The following is a 22,229-nucleotide window of genomic DNA, read 5'->3' as shown; positions in this document are numbered from 1 at the left end:
CTGAAACACCGTCTGAAACTGAAGTGGTATAAGAAATGGAGCTGGAACTGCTGGGGTCGTGTGTGGTACTCGTGTACCCATCTCAGTGTACATTGTGGCCACAATCCATCTGCATCAGGGAGACTCCCTGTGTGTTGCAGAATGAAGCTGAAGCTTTGCACTGTCCTTGGTTGGCTGACTGACCCTGACTGGGCAGCAGAGGAACTTCGATGGGTTGGGTAAGAGCAGAGCCTGATGTGGGCACTGAGGCTTCCCGAAATGCAGCTGGGTGATGATGTGAGTGAGCAGTATTTGGCAGCGGCAGACACTACCTGAAGTTTCTGTGGGGAGTGTGTATGCATGTGCTGTTGCTCAGAGCTGCAGCTCCCTCCAGGAGATGAAAGCTGGTTTACTCCACCAGACCGTGTTCTGTGGCTTTCTGTGTGAAGGGGCAGCCACAGCTTCTCCAGGCAACCTGTGCCAGTGTCTCACTAACCTCATAGTGAAGAACTTCCTAATGTAATCTTAATCTACTCTCTGTCATGTTAAAGACATTCCACTTTGTCCTATTCCTGCATGTCCTTGTAAAAAGTCCCGCTGCAGCTTTCTTGTTGGCCCCTTTAATGTCTCCCCAGAGCCTTCTCTTCTCCAGGCTGAACAAGCCCAACTCTCAGCCTGTCTTCATAAGAGAGGTGTTCAGGCCTCAGAGCATCTTTGGGGTTCCTGTTCCTCTTACAGAGGTTAAGGGCAAAATGATCGCCCTGTGTCAACTGTGGGTCAGCAAAGGTGTCTTCTAAAAGACTGTGCTGCAGATTGTAGTGGATTTGTGTCCTAAATCGTGCTTTCACTTACAGCTTGGTGCAGCTTCCCACAGGAACTGGCAGGATTTGCAGCACCAGGGACTAGACAAAGTTCCCTAGGTTAGGTCTGACAACAGGGGAGGCGGTTTATTGTATCTCGGTGATCACGCTGTGAGCTTTTTCTCCCATTCTTTGCAAATACTGGCCAGGAGTTAAAGCCTTGAAACCAGAAGTGCAAAGTTGGCAGATCCTGATCGAATGATTCCAGCGCTGGGAGAAAGGCTGCGGTTCTGGTTGAGCTTCCGCTGCTCCCAGTTTTGAAGCCTGTCCTCGCCCTGGCACTAGCTACCAAAGCCGAGCTCCGACCCTTCTAGCCCTTCCTTCCCTCCCGGGGCGGGGCGGGGAACCGAGGGCAGCACCCCCGGGCGGGACGGAGGGGACAGCCCTCGGTCCCATCCCATCCTGTGGCCCCTACTGCCGCTGGCAGCTTTAAAGGCGGCTGGGCGGGCGGTGCCGGCGGCGGCGGCACCATGCGGCGGGCGCTCGGCATCCTCGGCTGCTGCCTGGCGCTGCTGCTGCTGCCGCAGCTGCTGCCCGCGGCGCGGGCCTCCCCGCACCGCCTGCGCCTGCAGCCGCGCCCCCCCGGGAACCGCTCCGGTGACCTCGCCGCCGCAGGTACCGGCCCAGCCCGGGGGTGATCCCGCCGCTCGCTCCCTGCCTTGCTCCCTCCTGCACTCGCCGCTCTCCAGCGCTCCGGTGCAGCCCGCGCTGCTTCTGTTCCCTGTGCCTTTCGTGCTGAGCTGCTCAAAGCTTTGCCGGGAACCTGCGCCCCAGGGACACCTCGCTGTAGCTGCAGTGGTCCGAGGACCGCTCGCTTGCAGGGACAAGTGCCAACTGCTTTTTCTCGCGCAAAACTGGCCTTGCTAATCTCTAAACCCGACATAGCTCTTCCCTACCTGGGTTCACGTCTTGAAACGTCTTTATTTCAGAGTCACGGAAAAGATTTTGGGTTTTTTTTCCCCTTAATCTAAAATGTAATTTTTTTCTGCCTACAAGCCTTGTATTTGGTCTTTTTTTTTTTTTTTTTTTTTTAAGGACATGAGTTATGAGTCTTTTTCTTCCATGTCTTGAGCTACATGTGCATGTGCAAACATTTCTTCATTTTCTCAGCTTCCCAGAGGGCACAAAGCCATTCTTCTAAATCATTATGCAAAAAACTGAGTTGTGGAATGCGTGTAGAGTCGTCTGTAATACACCTGGAGGGCATCCTAGCTCCATCCAGTCCATTACTCTGTCCAAAGGCAAAATCAACTCTGCTGCTGTGTTTCCTGATAGAAGTAAGCTGTACCTGCACAATTTGATTTTTTTTCCTTCCTTTTTCACGAGAGAAAAAAAGTTTTTTATGCATTGGAAGAAAAGTTTTGGCTTTTCTGTTTCTGTGTAGATTTGTATGTCAATGAGGAATTTTGGAAGCTAGAAATCTGTGTAAATGTTTGGTTTTACATGTAAAATTACTTCAAAAGTAATTTCATTTCTTTCTCTCCTCTTATAAAGAGGCCCTTTATATATAACTTCTAAAGAAGCCCTTATCACAGCACCATTTGCATCTTTTTCCTGTTGGCCTTTATTTCTTCTTCTTGTGTACTTTGGATTGTGAATTACAAACAAGAAATAATTCCTAGTAAGCAATCTGTATTGTTAGGACCTGTTCATGATGTAATCTAGCCTGTTGTTTTACCATTTTATTTCTGTAACATATACAAATGGAATTCAGGCTTTATCTTTATGAAAATAAAAAGTAAGTACATTTATATGTGATTGCTAAATTTCGGCATTGGCTGTTACATGTGAACACAACCATTTGTTTCAAGGATAGTTAGACATCTTGTGAGCTCAAATGTGGACCTATCAGTTAGTGCTTAGAAAAATTCAGTTATTGATTACTTGTCAAAATTAACACTTAAGAATTTCTAATGTGTTGCTCACTATAATTTTAAGCTTTTTAGGAAAGAATGAAAGGTGCCAACATCTATCTGGTAGGAGCAGTTTGCCACGACAGCTCTCATTGCCCAAGGGGGAGAGCTCTGGTCCTGTGTAGGAGATGACTGAAACGTTTCCCTTCCCTCTCGACAGATGCTGCCTGCAAGAACCAGCCCCTTGATCTCGTCTTCATCGTAGACAGCTCCCGCAGTGTCCGACCTGAAGAGTTTGAGAAAGTGAAAATCTTCTTGTCAAAAATGATTGATACTCTGGATGTTGGTGAAAGAGCAACTCGTGTGGCAGTCATGAATTATGCCAGCACTGTTAAGGTAGAGTTCCCCCTCCAGACCTACTTTGATAAAGCATCAATGAAAGAGGCTATATCGCACATGGAGCCCTTGTCTGCTGGCACAATGACTGGCCTTGCCATCCAAACTGCCATGGATGAAGTCCTGACGGAGGAAATGGGCACCCGGCCAGCAAGCTTCAATATCCCCAAGGTGATCATTGTTGTGACAGATGGACGGCCACAAGACCAGGTTCAAGATGTGGCAGCAAGAGCCCGGACCACTGGCATTGAGATCTATGCAATTGGGGTAGACCGAGCAGACATGCAGTCTCTGAGGATAATGGCCAGTGAACCACTGGATGAACATGTGTTCTATGTGGAGACCTACGGTGTGATCGAAAAGCTGACATCCCAGTTCAGAGAGACTCTCTGTGGTAAGGTGGTCAGTCCAAGAGGGTGGTCTAATTTGGCTCCTTTTGGCTTCTACTGTGGTCCTACTCCCTAAGAAAGCAGTATTTCTTTCTCAGAAGTGTTATGCATTTTCCATCTATTGAACAAACAAGCCAACCCTTTTATTCAGTGGAGGCCAAGTAATGACCTTTAATTTTGAGTGGTGACCTTACCATGCAAGTTACAGATCTGATTTCAGTGGACCTTTTTTGTTACTAGTTGATCTGATTTAGTGCAAGAGAAAGCACATCAATCTGGCCGGGATTTGGCTACGTATTTTTACTGACTTACTGAGAGCCCACACTGGAGCTGTGCAGTCTGCTCATGTCTTTTCTCATCTCACTGGGAAGCAAGTAAGGTGGGAGTGTGGTGCTGAAGGGTTTCTTATAGTGTCAGAGTAAGAAAATCAGTGTAGCAGGTGAGCCACCACACTAGCTGGAGAAATTTGGTGCAGGATGAAGTGCCCAGACAAAAAAGCAGGTCATCTCAGGATGGGCTTTCACTCTGCAGGCATTGCTGGGCTTTTCCAGTGAGCCAGACTTGGACCTTTCTCTGTTTCTCTGCAACTTGATTTAGACAGAGAACTGTGGGACAGATTGAATTAGCTTAGCTTTTTCAGGGCTGGTCTTGGAAAAATGCTGGATGTCTATTTGGTTCGTGCTAGGACTCCACTTATGATCTTAGGCCAGTGTGGGTTGTTATTCTCATTTACAGAAGAAACAGGTCATGTATCTGGAGTATTTAGAACTTCCTATAGATAGCTATGACACAGCCCTACTCGCAAAAATCAAATTACAACATTTTAACAGTTAAAAAGTCGTATGAAGTAGATTTTTCTAGTAGATTTCTAAGGAAATTTCTTGTAAAACGAGTCTCCATCAAGTAACGGCTAAAATCGGGTGCAAAGAACATTATAAGAAAATTAAAATAACAGCCATTGCCTCAGGAACTTGGTTGGCAATGTCTGACTTTGTTATTTCAGAGCCTTACTGAAAATTACCACCACACCTCTTGAATACATTTAGGGTGAATAGATGTCTTTTTCTAGGCATGAAATAAATGTGTAGAACTATCTGCAGGCAGGACACTTTGCCCAATAATTAACATAGGAAAAGCCTTGAGGTTTGGCTTGACATCATGTTGGGTTGCTGGCGTGACCAGACCCTCTCTCTGGTAGCTGGAAGGGTACAAGTGCCCATCTAGCTGGACAGGTATGTATGCTGTGAACATAGCACTAATTCTCCACTTATGTTCTTGCCAAAGCAAGTCCTTTTATAGCACCATAGAAAAATCTCTTGTTCTTAAGAGTAAACTCACTGTTTATTGTGCCAAAGTATAGAAATTATGGTCTTACTAGGCTGGAGGATAAACCAAGGAGAGCTCACACATACACACTTCCAGTGTAACTCTAAGTTACCTGAGTGCAGTTAGCTAGAATCTGTGGGATTCATGAACATGAACAGGGTAAAAGGAATCGTTTTTAAAAAGGTTCCTACAAACCAAATGAATCTAAAAGGGTCTTGTAAGACTTTGTGGGTAAACTGGGTCTTTTCCAGCTCCAGGCTGCTTTTGCGTCAGAAATCGAGCCCCACCAGTGACAATTAGGATTTTCTTTGCTTTGGCCAAGGCAAATAAATTTGTTTGTAGGGTGAATCAAAACCAGTGAAACCAATGCTCAGGGGCAAAATGGTTGGCTAACATCAAGTTCTTGATACACTGAAAGCATCGTTCAACATGAGACCATCCTAGAAGTGGAAAATCTTAGTCTTGAATCTGTGTCCAAGTCAGTGGAGGCTAGACTTTCCTACCACAAAAATCTGACCATTTGAGTCTGAGCTTCTCAGTTATGTTTGAAAATATCACCCACAGATTTTGTTCATAAGTCATGGAGATGAATTCTCCTATTCCCAAGGTTGTAGCATAATGAAAAGATGCTGGATTGGTTTCAGATTTGTTTTCACAAAAAAAAAAAAGACCTTATGAGCCTTATTAGGGGACATCAAAATTTTCCATTTTTTAGAAAAAGGGAAGTCTTGCCTTGCATTCAGAAATACATGAGAAGATTCAAGCACTCTGTGTTCTCATTTCTTATCTCACCACTATAGCTTTCCAGTTTGATTTTACCAGTAGTCCATAGCAACATTGTAAGAGAGTATTTAGGTTTCCTTTACAGTCTGTGGGGAGAAACAGAGGCACCAAAGAAGTGGCAGATCCAAAGCTAGATATACTTGAGAAAAACTAATCAGTAATTAATAAGTTATTTGGTTAGACCAGCTGTAAAGGAAAAGACTGTCAACACATATAGTGCATTGCAGAGATGGCCTAGCATTACCACAGTTGTGTCATGTGTCCTGTCACTACAGCACACATGGATCAGCTGTCATCCATCACACTGCTTCTCCTATCACTGTTTGCTGTTTCCTCAGTCTGATGAGGCAGATGGCCTTACTGTTTGCTGAGGAACTGGCTGGTCCTCAAAAATTCAATCTCATTTTGTAGTTTGCAGTTTCAGCTTCTCAGTTCTATGAGGTTTGGACATTATTTCTGTACTGTCCTTCAATTCAGAGATCCATGTGCCTGTAAAGCTACCTTACTGTAGAAACTTTCCTCCATGTCTTCTTTTGGTCTTGACTTTTTAATCTGATGGGTCAGGGCAACTGCAGCCCTCACACCCCCATCTTGCAATGGTGGATTTTTTTGCTGGCTGATACATCTGGATTATCATGACACAGACACATTTTTTATCCCTGAGAAGACAGTGTGTTACCCTAGCACCTCTGAGTCATTTTTCTTGTCCTCCTGGTCCTGAAGTTCTTTCTGTTGCTATTTTATTTTATTTTTTTATTTTATTGTATTGTATTATATTTTATTTTATTATTTTCTGTTGCATTTCAGTTTGCATGGGAGTTTTTTACAGTGCAGCAGGAATTAATAAATCAGGTTGTATGCCAGTGAGCAGAAGTTAGTAAGTTGCCAGACAGTGACATATATTTTGGGATTATTTCAGCTGCTTGCCTGTAATAGAAAGGGACTAGATAAAAAAGGCCAGGTCTTTTTCATTGCTGAGTTCTCATTTCCAGTGTTATGTTACAAAATTCTTAAAATCTCTCCCTATTGCACCCTTTTCAATCCATCCTCGCTGCCACCTCAGGTGTTGTGTTATTTCAATGCAGTTGTTCCAGTGTCAGTCACGACCTCTTTCTTCTGGCTATAGAATGATGCAAAAGATGCCTGTAACTTTCTGTGACAGTGGCACAGCACTGACATTTACTGCTAATAATCCTGCAAACAGTGCAAGATGTACTTTTGTAAGCATAAATTATTCATGACTGTTTCTTTCCTTTGGGATAACTGAAATTCCTTTTTCTGTAAATACCCTTTGTAGCTGCAAATATGTGTGCACTTGGAGCCCATGACTGTGAGCAGATCTGTGAGAGCAATAGTGGATCCTACCTTTGTGGTTGCTATGAAGGCTACGCTCTGAATCCAGATAAGAGAACCTGCTCAGGTATTTGTCGTGGAATGAACTCAGTTGGAGATCAATGTGATCAGACATAGCCATTTATTATAGAAAACTAACTCTTTATATACTATTTCTTAAAGTTGTTTACACTAACTTGGCCCATTGTGATTGGATACTTATCTTTAAGGCCCTTAACAACATATAATTGGTTAAGCACAGGTGTGAGAACCTGACCTTCAAAGTTTTCCAACAGTCCTCAATTTAGCAACTCAGTAAATTCCAGCTCCTTCTTATCTTGCCGGGATTCTTACTCCCAGTGCCTCACTACCATCCTCCTTCACCTTTTGTTGTCCCTTAGTTCATGTCAAACTCCACGTAGGCACTTGCTGATCTGGGTGCATGGCCGTTCTTTGCCAGAAAGTCATCCACAGGTATTACTCCTTCAGTAAATATGCTCAACTAGAAAAATACCACTTTTTAACACCATAATGGGATTTGAGAAGCTACTCGTGTATTTGTGTTAAAATTGTGAACATCTGTATCTTAAACAATAAATAAAACTTTACTGCAAGTAATGGTGAGAAATAGTTTGATTCTATCACCATCCTTGTTATCTGTATGCCTACAGATACATTCGTTAGGGCCAGATAACAAAACGAAGTCTTCAGATGTAGACACTGTATAGATATTTTCTCCTACCAGTTACTCTAATTCTTTCAACTACTATTGCAATTTCTGAGCTGATTCCAAATCTATCTGATAATGTGAATATGCACTCCATCTTAAACTGCTTTTTATTAACAATTACTTGTTTTAACATGTGTTTTGCAGCTGTGGACACATGTGCACCTGGAAGGCATGATTGTGATCAGATCTGTGTGAGAAACAATGGATCCTATGTCTGTAACTGCTATGAGGGCTACACCCTGAATTCAGATAGGAAGACTTGTTCATGTAAGAGTTAAAGGCTACTTTAATATATGAAATTCATGGAGACATGGACATGTTTTCTGTGAGTTACCCTCATTGTTTCTAGTTGAAAAATTGCTTACAGACATCAACTCTTAAAATGAGAGTTGACCTGGAGTCTTTCCCCTTGGTTCCAATAACAGCAGCATTGCATTTTTCTTTAAATGCATTGATTAAAAAAATGCAATGTGGCACTTACCTACCATTTTATGGTCTTCATAGTACTTCATAAACTTAGTCCCTGAGAGAGAATGAACCTACTTGGAGATGCCCTCCAGCACTGTGTCCCCACTGGAGAGTGAGTGCCACAGGTCCCTAGAGAACTTAGAGCCTGATGATTTTCCCATGTCCTCCCCATCTTTGCTGTTGAAACATAGGGGTTTTTACAGCTTGCCACTTCTGCTCCCAAAATTGCGTAGGGTTCTGCTATACAGCAACCCTGGTCTTACACCGACAGCAGCTTCTTCCTTTTCTACTCCTTGAATTGGCACTCTGAAAAAAATAGTTTATTATAAAAACTTTTTTCTCTCCAAATACTTCTCTTTGTTGTTTATTTTAATCCAGAAGTTTTGAGCAGCACCAGCCTTAGGGCAGCTATTTTATAACTGGTAAGTGCATCCCTCCCTTTGAGAGCACATAAGCATTCTTCCCACTTAAGTTTTCATTCTTATTATTTGTGAAGAGAGAACATAATCTTCTTGTAGTCCTGCTTATTTGTGCATTTGTTTTCTTCTCAGTATGGTGTTTTAGCTTCATCCTTACTGGGCATATTCAGTATTGTTATAATTGCTTGTGAAAATCAGACTTGCATGAGATGTGGTGTAGTAATGTCTTGCAGTCCTGATATCTGCCTCCTGCATTAAATAATTAGTAACTGAATTTAGTTGTCTGCAGCATAATATAATAATGTAGTGGGGTGCTGGTTGAATCCTAATTAGAATACTGATTAAATTGTATTTATGAATGTTGAAGCATTTAAAATGCTTGAGTGTCTGGGAGGGATTAATAGGTTTCTTTTCTAAAACATGGTTCATTACAGCCACGGACATGTGTGCACCTGGAAGGCATGACTGTGCACAGGTGTGTTTGAATAATGATGGATCCTACAGCTGTGACTGCTATGAAGGATACACTCTGAATGCAGACAAGAAGACTTGCTCAGGTGAGACCTGATTAGGGAAATACTGTGTTCAGCTAAAAGCAAATAGCTCTTAAAAAACAGGTTAATTTGTGTTATTTCTCTGATAAATTATTCAGGAGTTTCTCATCCATACAGATCTTTGTGATGTAACAAAAATACTCTAGGTCCAGGAGGGGTCTTCACTTTTCTTTTTTTAATTTTTCTTTCCCTTCGTTCTTTCTTTCCATCATTTTTTCTTTCCTTGTGCCTTACTGGACCTCCTTACTGCAAAGATATCCAAATACAGGAACTCCCTCTCAACTTGCCCCTTCAGAGCTGACGTGTTAAATTTGGCAGAAATCATCAGCCTCACACATAAGGTGCCCACTTTGTAACTGGCAGTGGGTGCCAAGTCTCTTTTTATTCAGCAGCCATGTATACTCTTCTGTTTATGATGTTTTCACTCTGTAAAACAGTGTCTTACTCAACCCAATTAGAGCTGAAATAATGCCAAATAATTTCTTAAATACAGTTATTTCTTCTCTGAAATTCCTTTGGATAATTACTTTGCAAGTGGATCAATGCAAATTCAATTCCTTTTGCAATCTGTTATAACTGCAAAATAGTGTTGCCAATATTCCAAAAATTGTATTAATTTTATGATGCTGACTGCCAGATGGAAACACTCTTTGTTTTCCCTGCTATGGCTAATAGTGTGCTGACATGCAATAAAAACATCCTGGTTTGATTCTAAATGAAGATATGTTTGCAAAAGTGAACTACTAACACCAGTTTAAAAGTCTGAAGATTTGGGTATTGACTAATATTCTTCTCTTCTCATGTTGTCTTCCTTAGCTGTGGACATGTGTGAACCTGGAAGGCATGACTGTGAGCAGGTCTGTGTGAGACACGATCTATCCTATACTTGTGACTGCTACCAAGGCTACACCCTGAACCCAGACAAGAAGACTTGCTCAAGTAAGAGCAGATTGCTGTTCTATATACCCCCATACCCTCCCCAGCTCAGTACATGTATTGAAGTAGAGTCATAGAATAGTTAGGGTTGGAAAGGACCTTAAGATCATCAAGTTTCAACTCCCCTGCCATGGGCAGGGACACCTCACACTAAACCATGTCACCCAAGGCTCTGTCCAACCTGGCCTTGAACACCGCCAAGGATGGAGCATTCACAGCTTCCTTGGGCAACCCATTCCAGTGCCTCAGCACCCTCACAGTAAAGAATTTCTTCCTTATATCCAATCTAAACTTCCCCTGTTTAGGTTTGAACCCGTTACCTCTTGTCCTATCATTACAGTAGCTAATGAAGAGTCCCTCCCCAGCATCCTTGTAGGCCCCCTTCAGATACTGGAAGGCTGCTACGAGGTTTCCACGCAGCCTTCTCTTCTGCAGGCTGAACAGGCCCAACTTTCTCAGCCTGTCTCCATACGGGAGGTGCTCCAGGCACCACAAGGTCATCCTCGTGGCCCTCCTCTGGACTTGTTCCAACAGTTCCATGTCCTTTTTATGTTGAGGACACCAGAACTGCACACAATACTCCAAGTGAGGTCTCACGAGAGCAGAGTAGAGGGGCAGGATCACCTCCTTCGACCTGCTGGTCACGCTCCTTTTGATGTAGCCCAGGATACGGTTGGCTTTCTGGGCTGTGAGTGCACACTGCTGGCTCATGTTCATTTTCTCATCAACCAACACCCCCAAGTCCTTCTCTGCAGGGCTGCTCTCAATCTCTTCTCTGCCCAACCTGTAGCTGTGCCTGGGATTGCTCCAACCCAGGTGTAGGACCTTGCACTTGGCATGGTTAAACTTCATAAGGTTGGCATCTGCCCACCTCACAAGCGTGTCAAGATCCCTCTGGATGGCATTCCTTCCCTCCAGCGTATCAACCGAACCACGCAGCTTGGTGTCATCGGCAAACTTGCTGAGGGTGCACTCAATCCCACTGTCCATGTCACCGACAAAGATGTTGAACAAGACCGGTCCCAACACTGATACCTGAGGGACACCACTCATTACTGGTCTCCAGCCGGGCATTGAGCCATTGACCACAACTCTTTGCGTGCGGCCATCCAGCCAGTTCTTTATCCACCCAGTGGTCCACCTATCAAATTGATGTCTCTCCAATTTAGAGACAAGGATGTCGTGTGGGACAGTGTCGAATGCTTTGCACAAGTCCAGGTAGATGACGTCAGCTGCTCTGCCCCTGTCCATCAGTTCCATAGCCCCATCATAGAAGGCCACCAAATTGGTCAGGCAGGATTTCCCCTCAGTGAAGCCATGCTGGCTGTCACCAACCACCTCCTTGTTTTTCATGTGCCTTAGCATGTCTTCCTGGAGAATCTGCTCCAAGAGTTTGCCAGGCACAGAGGTCAGACTGACTGGTCTGTAATTCCCTGGGTCATCCATTTTCCCCTTCTTGAAAATGGGGGTTATATTTCCCTTTTTCCAGTCATCGGGAACTTCACCTGACTGCCATGATTTTTCAAATATGATGGCCAGTGGCTTAGCAACTTCATTCACCAGCTCCTTCAGGACCCGCGGATGGATTTCATGAGGTCCCATGGACTTGTGTACATTCAGGTTCTTAAGATGGTCTCGAACCACATCCAATCCTACAGTGGGCCCAAGGTCTTCATTCTCACAGTCCCAGCTGTCATTAGAAGGGCTGGATCTGTCTAACAAATTTTCACATGCATTCACATGTTATAAGACAGCTCTATGTCACTCTGCCTTTACCACTTTGAGCAACATTCAGAGATATAAAGCACTTTATATGTAACAGTGCTAGTAACTGCTTACCATTTATTTGGCCTTTATCATCTTAAAACTAAAGCCTTCACTCTCTCTGTATATAAAATATGCAATATTCAGTGAGCCTGGAACTGAGACATAATTAAAGAGAGAAGAGTTGGTGTTAGTCACACAGTAAAACACTTTGCAGTATTGTGAATCTGTGTACCACCATGCAGGAGACAGTTTGATGTGGTGTCCTCCCCTCCCAACTGAATTTCATGTTGCTGTTTGTTTCTTTAGCTTCTCAGGGACTTTGTGTCATAGTAAATATGCAATCATTTTAGAAGGGTTTTTTTCTTCCTCTCCTGGTCTCCTGACTAGAGCTACTGTGTACTGGAAACTCGTCCTATCATGCCTTTGGAGGTGGTCTAGCACTTCACATCTGGTGAGGCCAGGCAGCTGCGGTCTGAGTGAGCACAGATTGTACAAAGTAATCATAGTCAGACTGGAAGGGACCTCAAGAGGTACCTAGTATGATTTCTGGTTCAGAGCAGGAATAACTTGCCATTACATCACGTGGCTAAGAGCCCCATGTAAGAGCAAAGTTATAAAATAGGTGGATATAGCCAAATGTCATCTGTAAATATAGTAATTTTTAATAGGTCTGAACTTAAACAGTGTAACAGTATGCTTAAACAGTAAAATGCAGTAGAAAAACATAAATCTAGCATGTTTGGTATGACTTGTTGAGCATCCCAGTGGCAATAGGGGTGTCCAAGATTTTGAATATCAAATACTGGAAGACTCTACATTTCACAGAAGGACTGTAGAAGACTTCAGGGTACTCTTGGGCACTTGCCAAGGTTAGCTGGAAAAGTAATTTTGTTAAAATGGACATAATCCAAGGAGGATCTGGATCTGGATCTGTACCTGTTGTTGGAGAATTTCATTGCAAACATAAAAAAAACCCTGGCAGTTGGTTAGAAACCAGCCACGTTGGTGTGGTATTTTGAACTGGCCTTCCTCCAGCTGACTCGTGAACAGCTCTTCTTTGTACACTGACCATAAAGCCTGTGAAACGTTTCAAAGAAGGGAGCTGAACAAATACCAGTTCAGTGGAATCAAGGAGACACCAGTTTCAACATTGGCTCTAAGACAAAGTAATTTCTCCACTGCTAGAAATGAATCTGTTCATAGACTTTGCGGTTTCCCTGCAAAATGGAACTATCAATGGCATGGTTGAGAAACAAAAAAAGAACCCAAAATTCAGAAAAAAAAAAAAAGAAGAGAAATTGTATCCAAGTATAATATTTCTATTGTTTTACTGTTATAATGCTCACCTTATTTGTTTGGCATTTATCAGCTATGCATTTATATAACTACAGAAAAAATTACTGAATAATCTGCTGTTATCGCCTTTGGAGGCAATGTAGAAAAAAAGCATGTATAAGAGACAGATGTTACATGCAGGTACTACCTCTTGATAACTTGTTGAAAGGGTATTTCATACTTGTGGGCCCTCTTTTAGGAAGGCTCTACCTTTGGAAGCTTATTATTCTGGTCTCAGATGTAGATGGTAATCTTACTACAGAACTTGTGCTTCTGTAGCTGTTGACATGTTTGTTATAAGCCTGCAGCAAGTGGTAGAGCTTAACTTCTATTTTCTTAGTAGAGTAGGTGAGGTTAAATTACCTTTCACATAGCTAAGAAATCACATTATACCACAACGAAATTATCATCTCTGAGCCCTTTGTGATCATCCCTGGTCTTGTGGCGGATTATGGTGAAAAAGGAATTCTTCAGGACAGCTGAGGATAGTCCTCTGTAAGTCTGGAAGACTGAGGGCAAGACCTAGGAACAGATTCAATGGAACCACTGTGATGTAGGGCAATACTTGCTTTCTCTTGCTTTACAGACTGATGACTTCTCTGTCATACTATCTGGCTCCTCAATTAATACTGCTGTGCCTTTCTACTAGATTTTAAATTCATTTGGGCCTATTTGAATGGGTTGTTCCCTCTATCCATATTCATGTGACATTGGAATGTTCGTGCCTCTTGAATCAAAAATTATACTCCCTATGCATGTATATTGCCAACATTACAAACCAGTAGTACTTGTGGGGTGATACACATTGTATCTATGATACACATTGATAATCTAGCTGAACTCTATTGCTTAGTATTTTAAATGAATGCATGTGTTCCTGCTTTCATTTATGTATTATTTACCAGTGGTAAATTACATTCTTCTTATTTCTTCCCAAACTGAGACTTCAGTATCTAAATTCCATCTACATCTAAGAAACTGATGGAAACTGACTAATCTCTGACGCTGACTGACTCTTTATGTGGTTAAAATCACTATGTGCCTTCCTGTTTGGCTTGCAAAACTCCTGGAGGCTTTAGACTAATGCATTCCCAGGAGTGCTGTTTGGCAATGATTGGTACCCCAAATGCCATTACAGTCCAGCTTTGACAGGGCAGCAACCTTGACTTTGTATAGATTTAGATTCTATTTAGATACGTTTAGATATAAGTAAGAAATTCTTCACTGTGAAGGTGGTGAGACACTGGCACAGGTTGCCCAGAGAAGCTATGGCTGCCCCATCCCTGGCAGTGTTCAAGGCCAGGGGCTTTGAGGAACATGGTCTAGAGGAATTTGTGTCTCCACGCCAGCCTTCGTCCCTCCTTCTCAACTGCCCTGGGTTTCAGTGCTTGCTGTAGTCTCACAGCATGAGGTCTCAACTCCCATTGCAGAATCAAGTGTTTTCCCTCGGATTTAAGTGTTTGATAATTGTCATAAATATTGTAAATGCTGTTTTCTTTCTTAGGAGCCATAACAAGCAGTCTTGTAACTACTGAAGAGTCCTGTAAGTGTGAAGCCATAGCTGCCCTGCAGGACTCAGTCACCTCACGCCTTGAAGCTCTGTCTACAAAATATATCCTTTTTCTTATATGATCTTCTGCATTCAGCTATTTCCTAGTATTTTAGAGGTACCTGTTTTGATATAAGCTGTGGAATGAAAATGCCTTAACACAGAAAGTATTTTCATGGTGATTTTAGAAATATTATGGAGCAAAATCTCATTTATTTCAAATATTACTATGTTTTCACATTTTATTGAAGGGCTTTAGTACCAAGATAAAGATAAAATACATATACCCACATCCCCTAGGTTATATATGCTATGTTGAACTGCTTTATTCATAATTTTTCCAGATGACTTTTACTGCTACAGCAAATGCTCAGTTTTGATCCCTCCTATTATGTCCCAGATTTTCAAGACAACTTCACGGGCAGGGTGAACGCAGTCCCATCAGCTGCAGTATTCCTCTGCATCCCACCTGTGCAGGCAGGCATTGTACCAAGCAATTTTGATGGACCTTCTTCTTTTCCATGAAAATGTGCTAATCTATGAATATCCAGCTGCTGGGATATAGGAAAATGGGAGAGCTGCAAGGCAGGGTGATGATGTTGGAGCCAAAGCTTGGTTCCACGAGACGTCCAAGTACAGGCTGTTGGATGCAAGCCCAACATTCTACAAAAATGTGGGAGAGGAAAAAACAAACAAAAAAGTGAAAGTAGTGAACTCTGGACAACAGCAAACCTGAATGATGTAATAAATGCCCTCAGATGGCACAGCAGGAACTAGTAACTGGAAGTTAAAGCTGGGCAAACTGTGATTCATCATAAGGCACAATTTTTAGATGTGATAGTGGTTGATCACAGTTTGCCAAAGATTTGCCAAAGATTGTGGTAGATTTTCATCACTGAAAATTTTTGAGACTGCGTGCTTTTTTCTTGTAAAAGATGCTCTTGTTCAAATAGGAATTGATTTAGATGAGCATTATGCCTGTGATTGTCATCCTGATCCCTAGGGTTTCAAAATCAAGGAAGAGGGGGTTTTCAAGGATTAATCAGAGAAGTTTGCTGATGACACCAAGCTGTGTGGTTCGGTTGATATGCTGGAAGGAAGGGATGCCATCCAGAGGGACCTCGACACGCTTGTGAAGTGGGCTGATGCCAACCTTATGAAGTTTAACCATGCCAAGTGCAAGGTCCTACACCTGGGTCGGAGCAATCCCAGGCACAGCTACAGGTTGGGCAGAGAAGAGATTGAGAGCAGCCCTGCAGAGAAGGACTTGGGGGTGTTGATTGATGAGAAAATGAACATGAGCCGACTTTAGTGTGCGCTCCCAGCCCAGAAAGCCAACCGTATCCTGGGCTGCATCAAAAGGAGCGTGACTGCTCTCGTGAGACCTCACTTGGAGTATTGTGTGCAGTTCTGGTGTCCTCAACATAAAAAGGACATGGAACTGTTGGAACAAGTCCAGAGGAGGGCCACGAGGATGATCAGGGGACTGGAGCACCTCCTGCATGAAGATAGGCTGAGAAAGTTGGGGCTGTTCAGCCTGGAGAAGAGAAGGCTGAGTGGAGACCTCACAGCAGCCTTCCAGTATCTGAAGGGGGCCTACAAGGATGCTGGGGATGGACTATTCATCAGGGACTGTAGTGACAGGACAAGGGGTAATGGGTTAACACTTAAACAGGGGAAGTTTAGATTGGATATAAGGAAGAAATTCTTTACTGTTAGGGTGGTGAGGCACTGGAATGGGTTGCCCAGGGAGGTTGTGAGTGCTCCATCCTTGGCGGTGTTCAAAGGCCAGGTTGGATGAGGCCTTGGGTGGCATGGTTTAGTGTGAGGTGTCCCTGCCCATGGCAGGGGTGTTGGAACTAGATGATCTTAAGGTCCTTTCCAACCCTAACTGTTCTATCATTCTATGATTCTAAGGAGAGCAAACTGGTAAGTTTTGTATGTGAGAACTCATTTATACAGATAAACTAATTTCTCAGGTCACCAAAGTTTCTGAAAGGCAAATGAAAACTTCTGCCAATGACACAAGACTTCAACAGTGCTTGAATAAATTCAGAGTCATTTTTATAAGATCTGGTTGCAAATCCCTCTTCTTGCAGTGTGCTTGGAGTTCAGTCTGGAAAAAATGAAGGGAAGATGCTGATTTTCCTTGGATTGTAATATATAATTCCATGGAATCCAAGTAGTTAAAACTGAACACCAAGATAATGAAAGCTGTAACATCACCTCAATAGTACCCTGTCCTTCAGAGATCAGTCTTTCTGCCTCAAAGATACGGAATAAAATGCAGTGGTTTCAGGTTAGGAATATACTTTATTACAAATAACTGAGGCTTTCTTCCAAAGTTATTCTTTGGTGGGCAATTTGTACCCTTAGCATGCTTTCAAGGCAACTTGGAAAAAGCAGCAGAGATAGTCATCTGCTGCTCTGCAGCTCTTAGTGTTACTTGGTCCAACTCCTCATAAGAAATTAGGGTTGCTGAGATCATTTGGGAAGTTGCCAGACATTGACACATCTCTAAAATGTTTTGCAGTCTCTGGTTCATGCACATATTGATCTCAACTGGAAAACAGATTGTTTGTTGAAAATGTAGCAATGAGAAAGTTTATAGATAAAACAAATCTTGTAGACACTGAATTTTTTACCCTTAACAACTGACCACTAGATGAAGTGTCTGGGAAGCTGCAGGCATATCAAGACAGACAGCAGATTGTCTGAGCTATCATTCTACTTAATCTTCAAATACTCTTTCAGAATCAATCCTTTTTATTGAGTTCAGCAAGCTTTATTTTGTTGCACAGCTCACAAAACAGCAATTGGCTTATTGTTATTGACAAATAATATGTCAAGAAGACTTCAGGAAGACAACAGACCCTGGATCTTCATGTGCAGTCACTTCAGAACCATAAAGCTATCTGTACCTACTGTGCTTTGCTGTACAAGCAGTACAGCAGGTACTGCATTTCAGCAGTAACTGCATTTTTATCTTGCTTAAAAGTAAATAAATAAAAAAAGGGATACAGTATATGACATTGTGTAAAACTGTGAAATGGGAAGGCAGAGTAAATAGTGTGCCCATGTCTTCTATCCATTAAATGAGAAAGTAAGTTGGGATCTTGTAACTTATTTTAATAAAATAAAGTATATTATGCACACTGATGTTGGAATGGTTTGTATATTTAACTGAAAAATTATGTGTGTTATGAAATAAAGGGTTTACCAAAAACAAAGAAACAAACCCCTAAACATAAAGGAAGCATAAATGGCAGATATTGACAGAATTAAACAGGGGACTATCCCCAAGTCACATAGTTGGAAAAAAACCTGCTTGATTTTAAAACCTGCAAGTCCTTGTTAATACAGATAAAAGGTTTTAAAGTAATTTCAAGTATTAATAATGTTGTTTAACACTCAGAAGGATAAAGGTGTCCTCCAATTTCAGTTTATTTATACTGCAAAATTTACGTTTGTTATTAGTCAGTTATTTCTGTTCTTGTTCCATGGACTTTACTGAGACTAGTTGTGTCAGTGGGGCTTGTAGGATAAAACATGCAAGCTAACAATTAAAAAATGTAATCATTAAAGAATCCACTCATTTTGTGCACTTGGCCTTTTTAAGAATCCAAATACTTTATTAGAAATTATTTTAAAATACATTTGAAGATGAAGTCAAAACTATGATTATAACAATACACTTTTTAAGAATTGAAAAATGTAACATATTTTGTATAAATCTGCAATGTAGTTACGCAAAATATTACATCAGTAGCTGGTATGCCAAGGACATATTATAATGACATCTGTGCTTGCTTCATACCCTGCATATAATAGATGCAAACAATTGCAAGGAAAATCAACAGGCAGAAGTTTGATGACACAGACAGTGGGATTGAGTGCACCCTCAGCAAGTTTGCCGATGACACTAAGCTGTGTGGTTCAGTTGATACGTTGGAGGGAAGGGATGTCATCCAGAGGGACCTTGACACGCTTGTGAGGTGGGCTGATGCCAACCTTATGAAGTTTAACCATGCCAAGTGCAAGGTCCTACACCTGGGTTGGAGCAATCCCAGGCACAGCTATAGGTTGGGTAGAGAAGAGATTCAGAACATCCCTGCAGAGAAGGACTTGGGGGTGTTGGTTGATGAGAAAATGAACATAAGCCGGCAGTGTGCGCTCACAGCCCAGAAAGCCAAACGTATCCTGGGCTGCATCAAAAGGAGCGTGACCAGCAGGTCAAAGGAGGTGATCCTGCCCCTCTACTCTGCTCTCATGAGACCTCACTTGGAGTATTGTGTGCAGTTCTGGTGTCCTCAACATAAAAAGGACATGGAACTGTTGGAACAAGTCCAGAGGAGGGCCATGAGGATGATCAGGGGACTGGAGCACCTCCTGCATGAAGATAGGCTGAGCAAGTTGGGGCTGTTCAGCCTGGAGAAGAGAAGGCTGCGTGGAGACCTCATAGCAGCCTTCCTGTATCTGAAGGGGGCTCATAAGGATGTTGGGGAGAGACTCTTCACTAGAGACTGTAGTGACAGGACAAGGGGTAACAGGTTCAAACTTAAACAGGGGAAGTTTAGATTGGATATAAGGAAGAAGTTCTTTACTGAGAGGGTGGTGAGGCACTGGAATGGGTTGCCCAAGGAAGCTGTGGATGCTCCATCCCTGGCAGTGTTCAAGGCCAGGTTAGACAGAGCCTTGGGTGACACAGTTTAGTGTGGGGTGTCCCTGCCCATGGCGGCTGGGGCTTGGAACTAGATGATCTTAAGGTCCTTTCCAACTCTAACTATTCTATCATTCTATGATTCTATGATTTATCATTCACTATATATGTGAGTGAGACTTCAGGCATATCTATACAGCGATGTGATAATACCAAATAGCACAAGTGAAAATGGGACAAAATGAGACTATAAACTCTCCAAGACCGCTGGATTGGTCTGTGGTTGTTATTTTGTGATTTGTCCCCACTGACTCTAATTTGCTGTAGTTCAATTAAAGTTAGCATGGGGCAACCTATCTATGCTACATTTGTTTCTTCAAAATGCTGTGCATGCATATTTTTTCTGTAAGTCATGGTGTTTTACATTCAGTACTTTGCTTACATTCATGTGCTCTGCTTAGACATGGATATTATACAAGGGTAGGGCCAGAAGTATGTCTTGGCCTCCGTAATTGATAAGAATAAACAAGTTGTAAATCTAATGCAAGACTTTTCAACTTCTTGGCAACTGGGAGTGGATGACATCAGTCCCATTTATACTAAGGCCGGTTGTCAGATGAGAGGTATACTTTTATACGATAGTGGAAAATTGTCCTGAAGGCCAGATGTGTCTTGCAAGCTGTCAGCTGGACAGGCTTTGTTTCATGCACTAGTGTGCATAACTCCATTTTATGTTATGACCAATAGCATTTACATTCAATTCCTCTGAGCAATTGTCTTCTCTCCATTTGTGTTTGTGAGCAACAGGTAAAATTCTGAAGTGATATATGTGATATCTTTAAAATAGGACACACCAGAATGTCTTCGTCATGATTTAAGCCCAGGCCATAAATCAGAACCACGCAGTCTACTCCCCCCCTGTCCTTTCTTCCCTCCACTCCCGGAGGGATGGGAAGGAGAATTGAAAGAATATAACTCCCACAGGTTGAGATAAAAACAGTTTAGTAACTAAGGTATAACACAAACCACTACTGCTACCACCAATGATAATAATGATAAAGGACATAACAAGGGAAGAGAATACAATACCACCCACTGACAGATACTGATGCCTAGCCTGACCCTGCAGTGAACTCGCCCTTCTGGGTAACTGCCTCCAGTTCTACATCCTGGGCATGATGTGCTGTGGTATGGAATACCTCTTTGGCTAGTTTGGGTCAGGTGTCCTGTATCTGCTTCCTCCTGGCTTTCCCTCCTCCCCAGCAGAGCATGAGACTCACAAAGTCCTTGGTCAGACTAAACATTTGAGCACTAACTAAAAACATTGGTGTTAGTGCTGTTCCCAGGACAAAAGTAAAAAACACAGCGCTGCACCAGCTATTAAGAAGGAAAAAAAATGACTGCTACTGCTGAACCTAGGACAGTCTAATTGACTGAAATTTTGATCTGAAATATAGATATTCTTGTTGATATTGAATAAGTAATTAAATTGTTTTACTTATTGGGGCAGTAAAACTTTCAGACTAATACAGAGAACTGTTGCGAAAAGAACTAAATTTGATCTTTTGGATGGTATTTTAAAATTGTTTTTATTCTGATTAGAGTATTTCTGTTGGAAGGGACCTACAACAATCATCTAGTCCAGCTGCTTGACCTCAGGCATTTTTTAAATTACAGTTAGCTATCTTACTCGGTTCTAAAATGCTTACAGGGGTTCAGCCAGCTTTGCTTTGTAGGTCTGTTTTATGCACGTGCTTCTAAGTTGGCACCAATCAAAAACCTGAATGCCCAGCGCTCCTCACTGCTGCATGTTCATGTAACTTCAATAAAATGATCTGATGATAACTCATGGCTGGCTCTATTCCTCTACATCTCCAGATAGCCCCTCTGAGGGGAACAGCACTAACCCTGACAAGACACAGGTTTGAGAACTTGACTTTAACGTGATCCTCTTTTGACATTACACAAGTTGCTTATACTTCAGTGTTTGTGTTGTAGATAATTGTACTGTGGAGTGCTTAGCCACTATGAAAGCCAGGGAGATATTCTGGGAGACATAGCACTTCTGCTCCTCCTCTGTCAGGCAGGCAAGTTTTAAGAGCAGGATGCAGAACACACAAGACAGAGTTTTCTGCACATCTCCCATGTTCACCTACAAAACAGCATCAGTACGGAAAATACTTATTTTGCAGCCGAGTCCAACCTAGCCTGGAGTCAGAGCTGCAGAGTCAGGCTGCATCCCTCGTGCAGCACGAGTTCAGGCTTGATTCTTCCATGGGGCTCGCTTACCCTCTCTAACCCACTGAATCAGGGCATTGTTCATCTGTGAATGTGAATGGCTGCCTCACCAGACCTAGCTGTAGCTGCAGGTAGCACCTTCCGAGGAGCGGGAAAGCCGCCCAGCGTCTCAGCCACAGCCGTCGGTTACCTCAGTTAACAGCAACGCCTGGGGCAGCTCTGAGGTTGGGCTCTGAGGATGTATTGATGCAAGTTACACTAAAAACACTATGTACAAACAATTTTGGATTCACAAGCTTTCGGGTTTCCCTCATGCAAAAACAGAGCAACCTTTATTAATGAATTATCAGTGCTTTCTACCCAAGGTGTGTACGACCGTCAACTACTGAGGCGGTGCAGGCAAACCTCCAGCCCACCTTCCAGCTCAGAGGGGCCATCCTCTGCCGTGGCTGCCGGCAGGCGACAGGCAAAGGCAGGACAGTGCCTCATGGCTGCCACCGCCTCAGGAAGCACCCCTGGGTCGGGGCCAGATGGGTATGAAGAGTTGTGCCTGGAGCCCACTAGCGCGCAGCACCACACTACTGGTGTCCGCCTTTCTTTTCCCGCTCCCGGAAACAGCAGAGCGCGGGTCCGGAGGGCACTTCCGGCGGCGGTT

The 22,229-nt window shown here is 42.8% G+C and overlaps 1 protein-coding gene across 1 annotated transcript; it reads left to right on the top strand.

The window, feature by feature from the left end:
* Positions 1–1,251: 1,251 nt before the first annotated feature.
* MATN3 (matrilin 3) lies at positions 1,252–14,759 on the top strand (the record flags this gene model as incomplete). The annotated part of the gene is made up of 7 exons (XM_080615933.1): positions 1,252–1,454; positions 2,913–3,482; positions 6,884–7,006; positions 7,793–7,915; positions 8,970–9,092; positions 9,906–10,028; positions 14,632–14,759. The coding sequence occupies exons 1-7, from the start codon at positions 1,310–1,312 to the stop codon at positions 14,757–14,759; spliced, it is 1,335 nt and encodes a 444-aa protein (XP_080472059.1). The 5' UTR covers positions 1,252–1,309.
* Between the last annotated feature and the right edge of the window lie 7,470 nt (positions 14,760–22,229).

The sequence above is a fragment of the Psittacula echo genome (genome assembly GCF_963264785.1).
Source record: "Psittacula echo genome assembly, chromosome: 4".
Classification (NCBI taxonomy): Eukaryota; Metazoa; Chordata; class Aves; order Psittaciformes; family Psittacidae; genus Psittacula; species Psittacula echo.
This window is presented reverse-complemented; position numbering and strand designations above follow the sequence as displayed.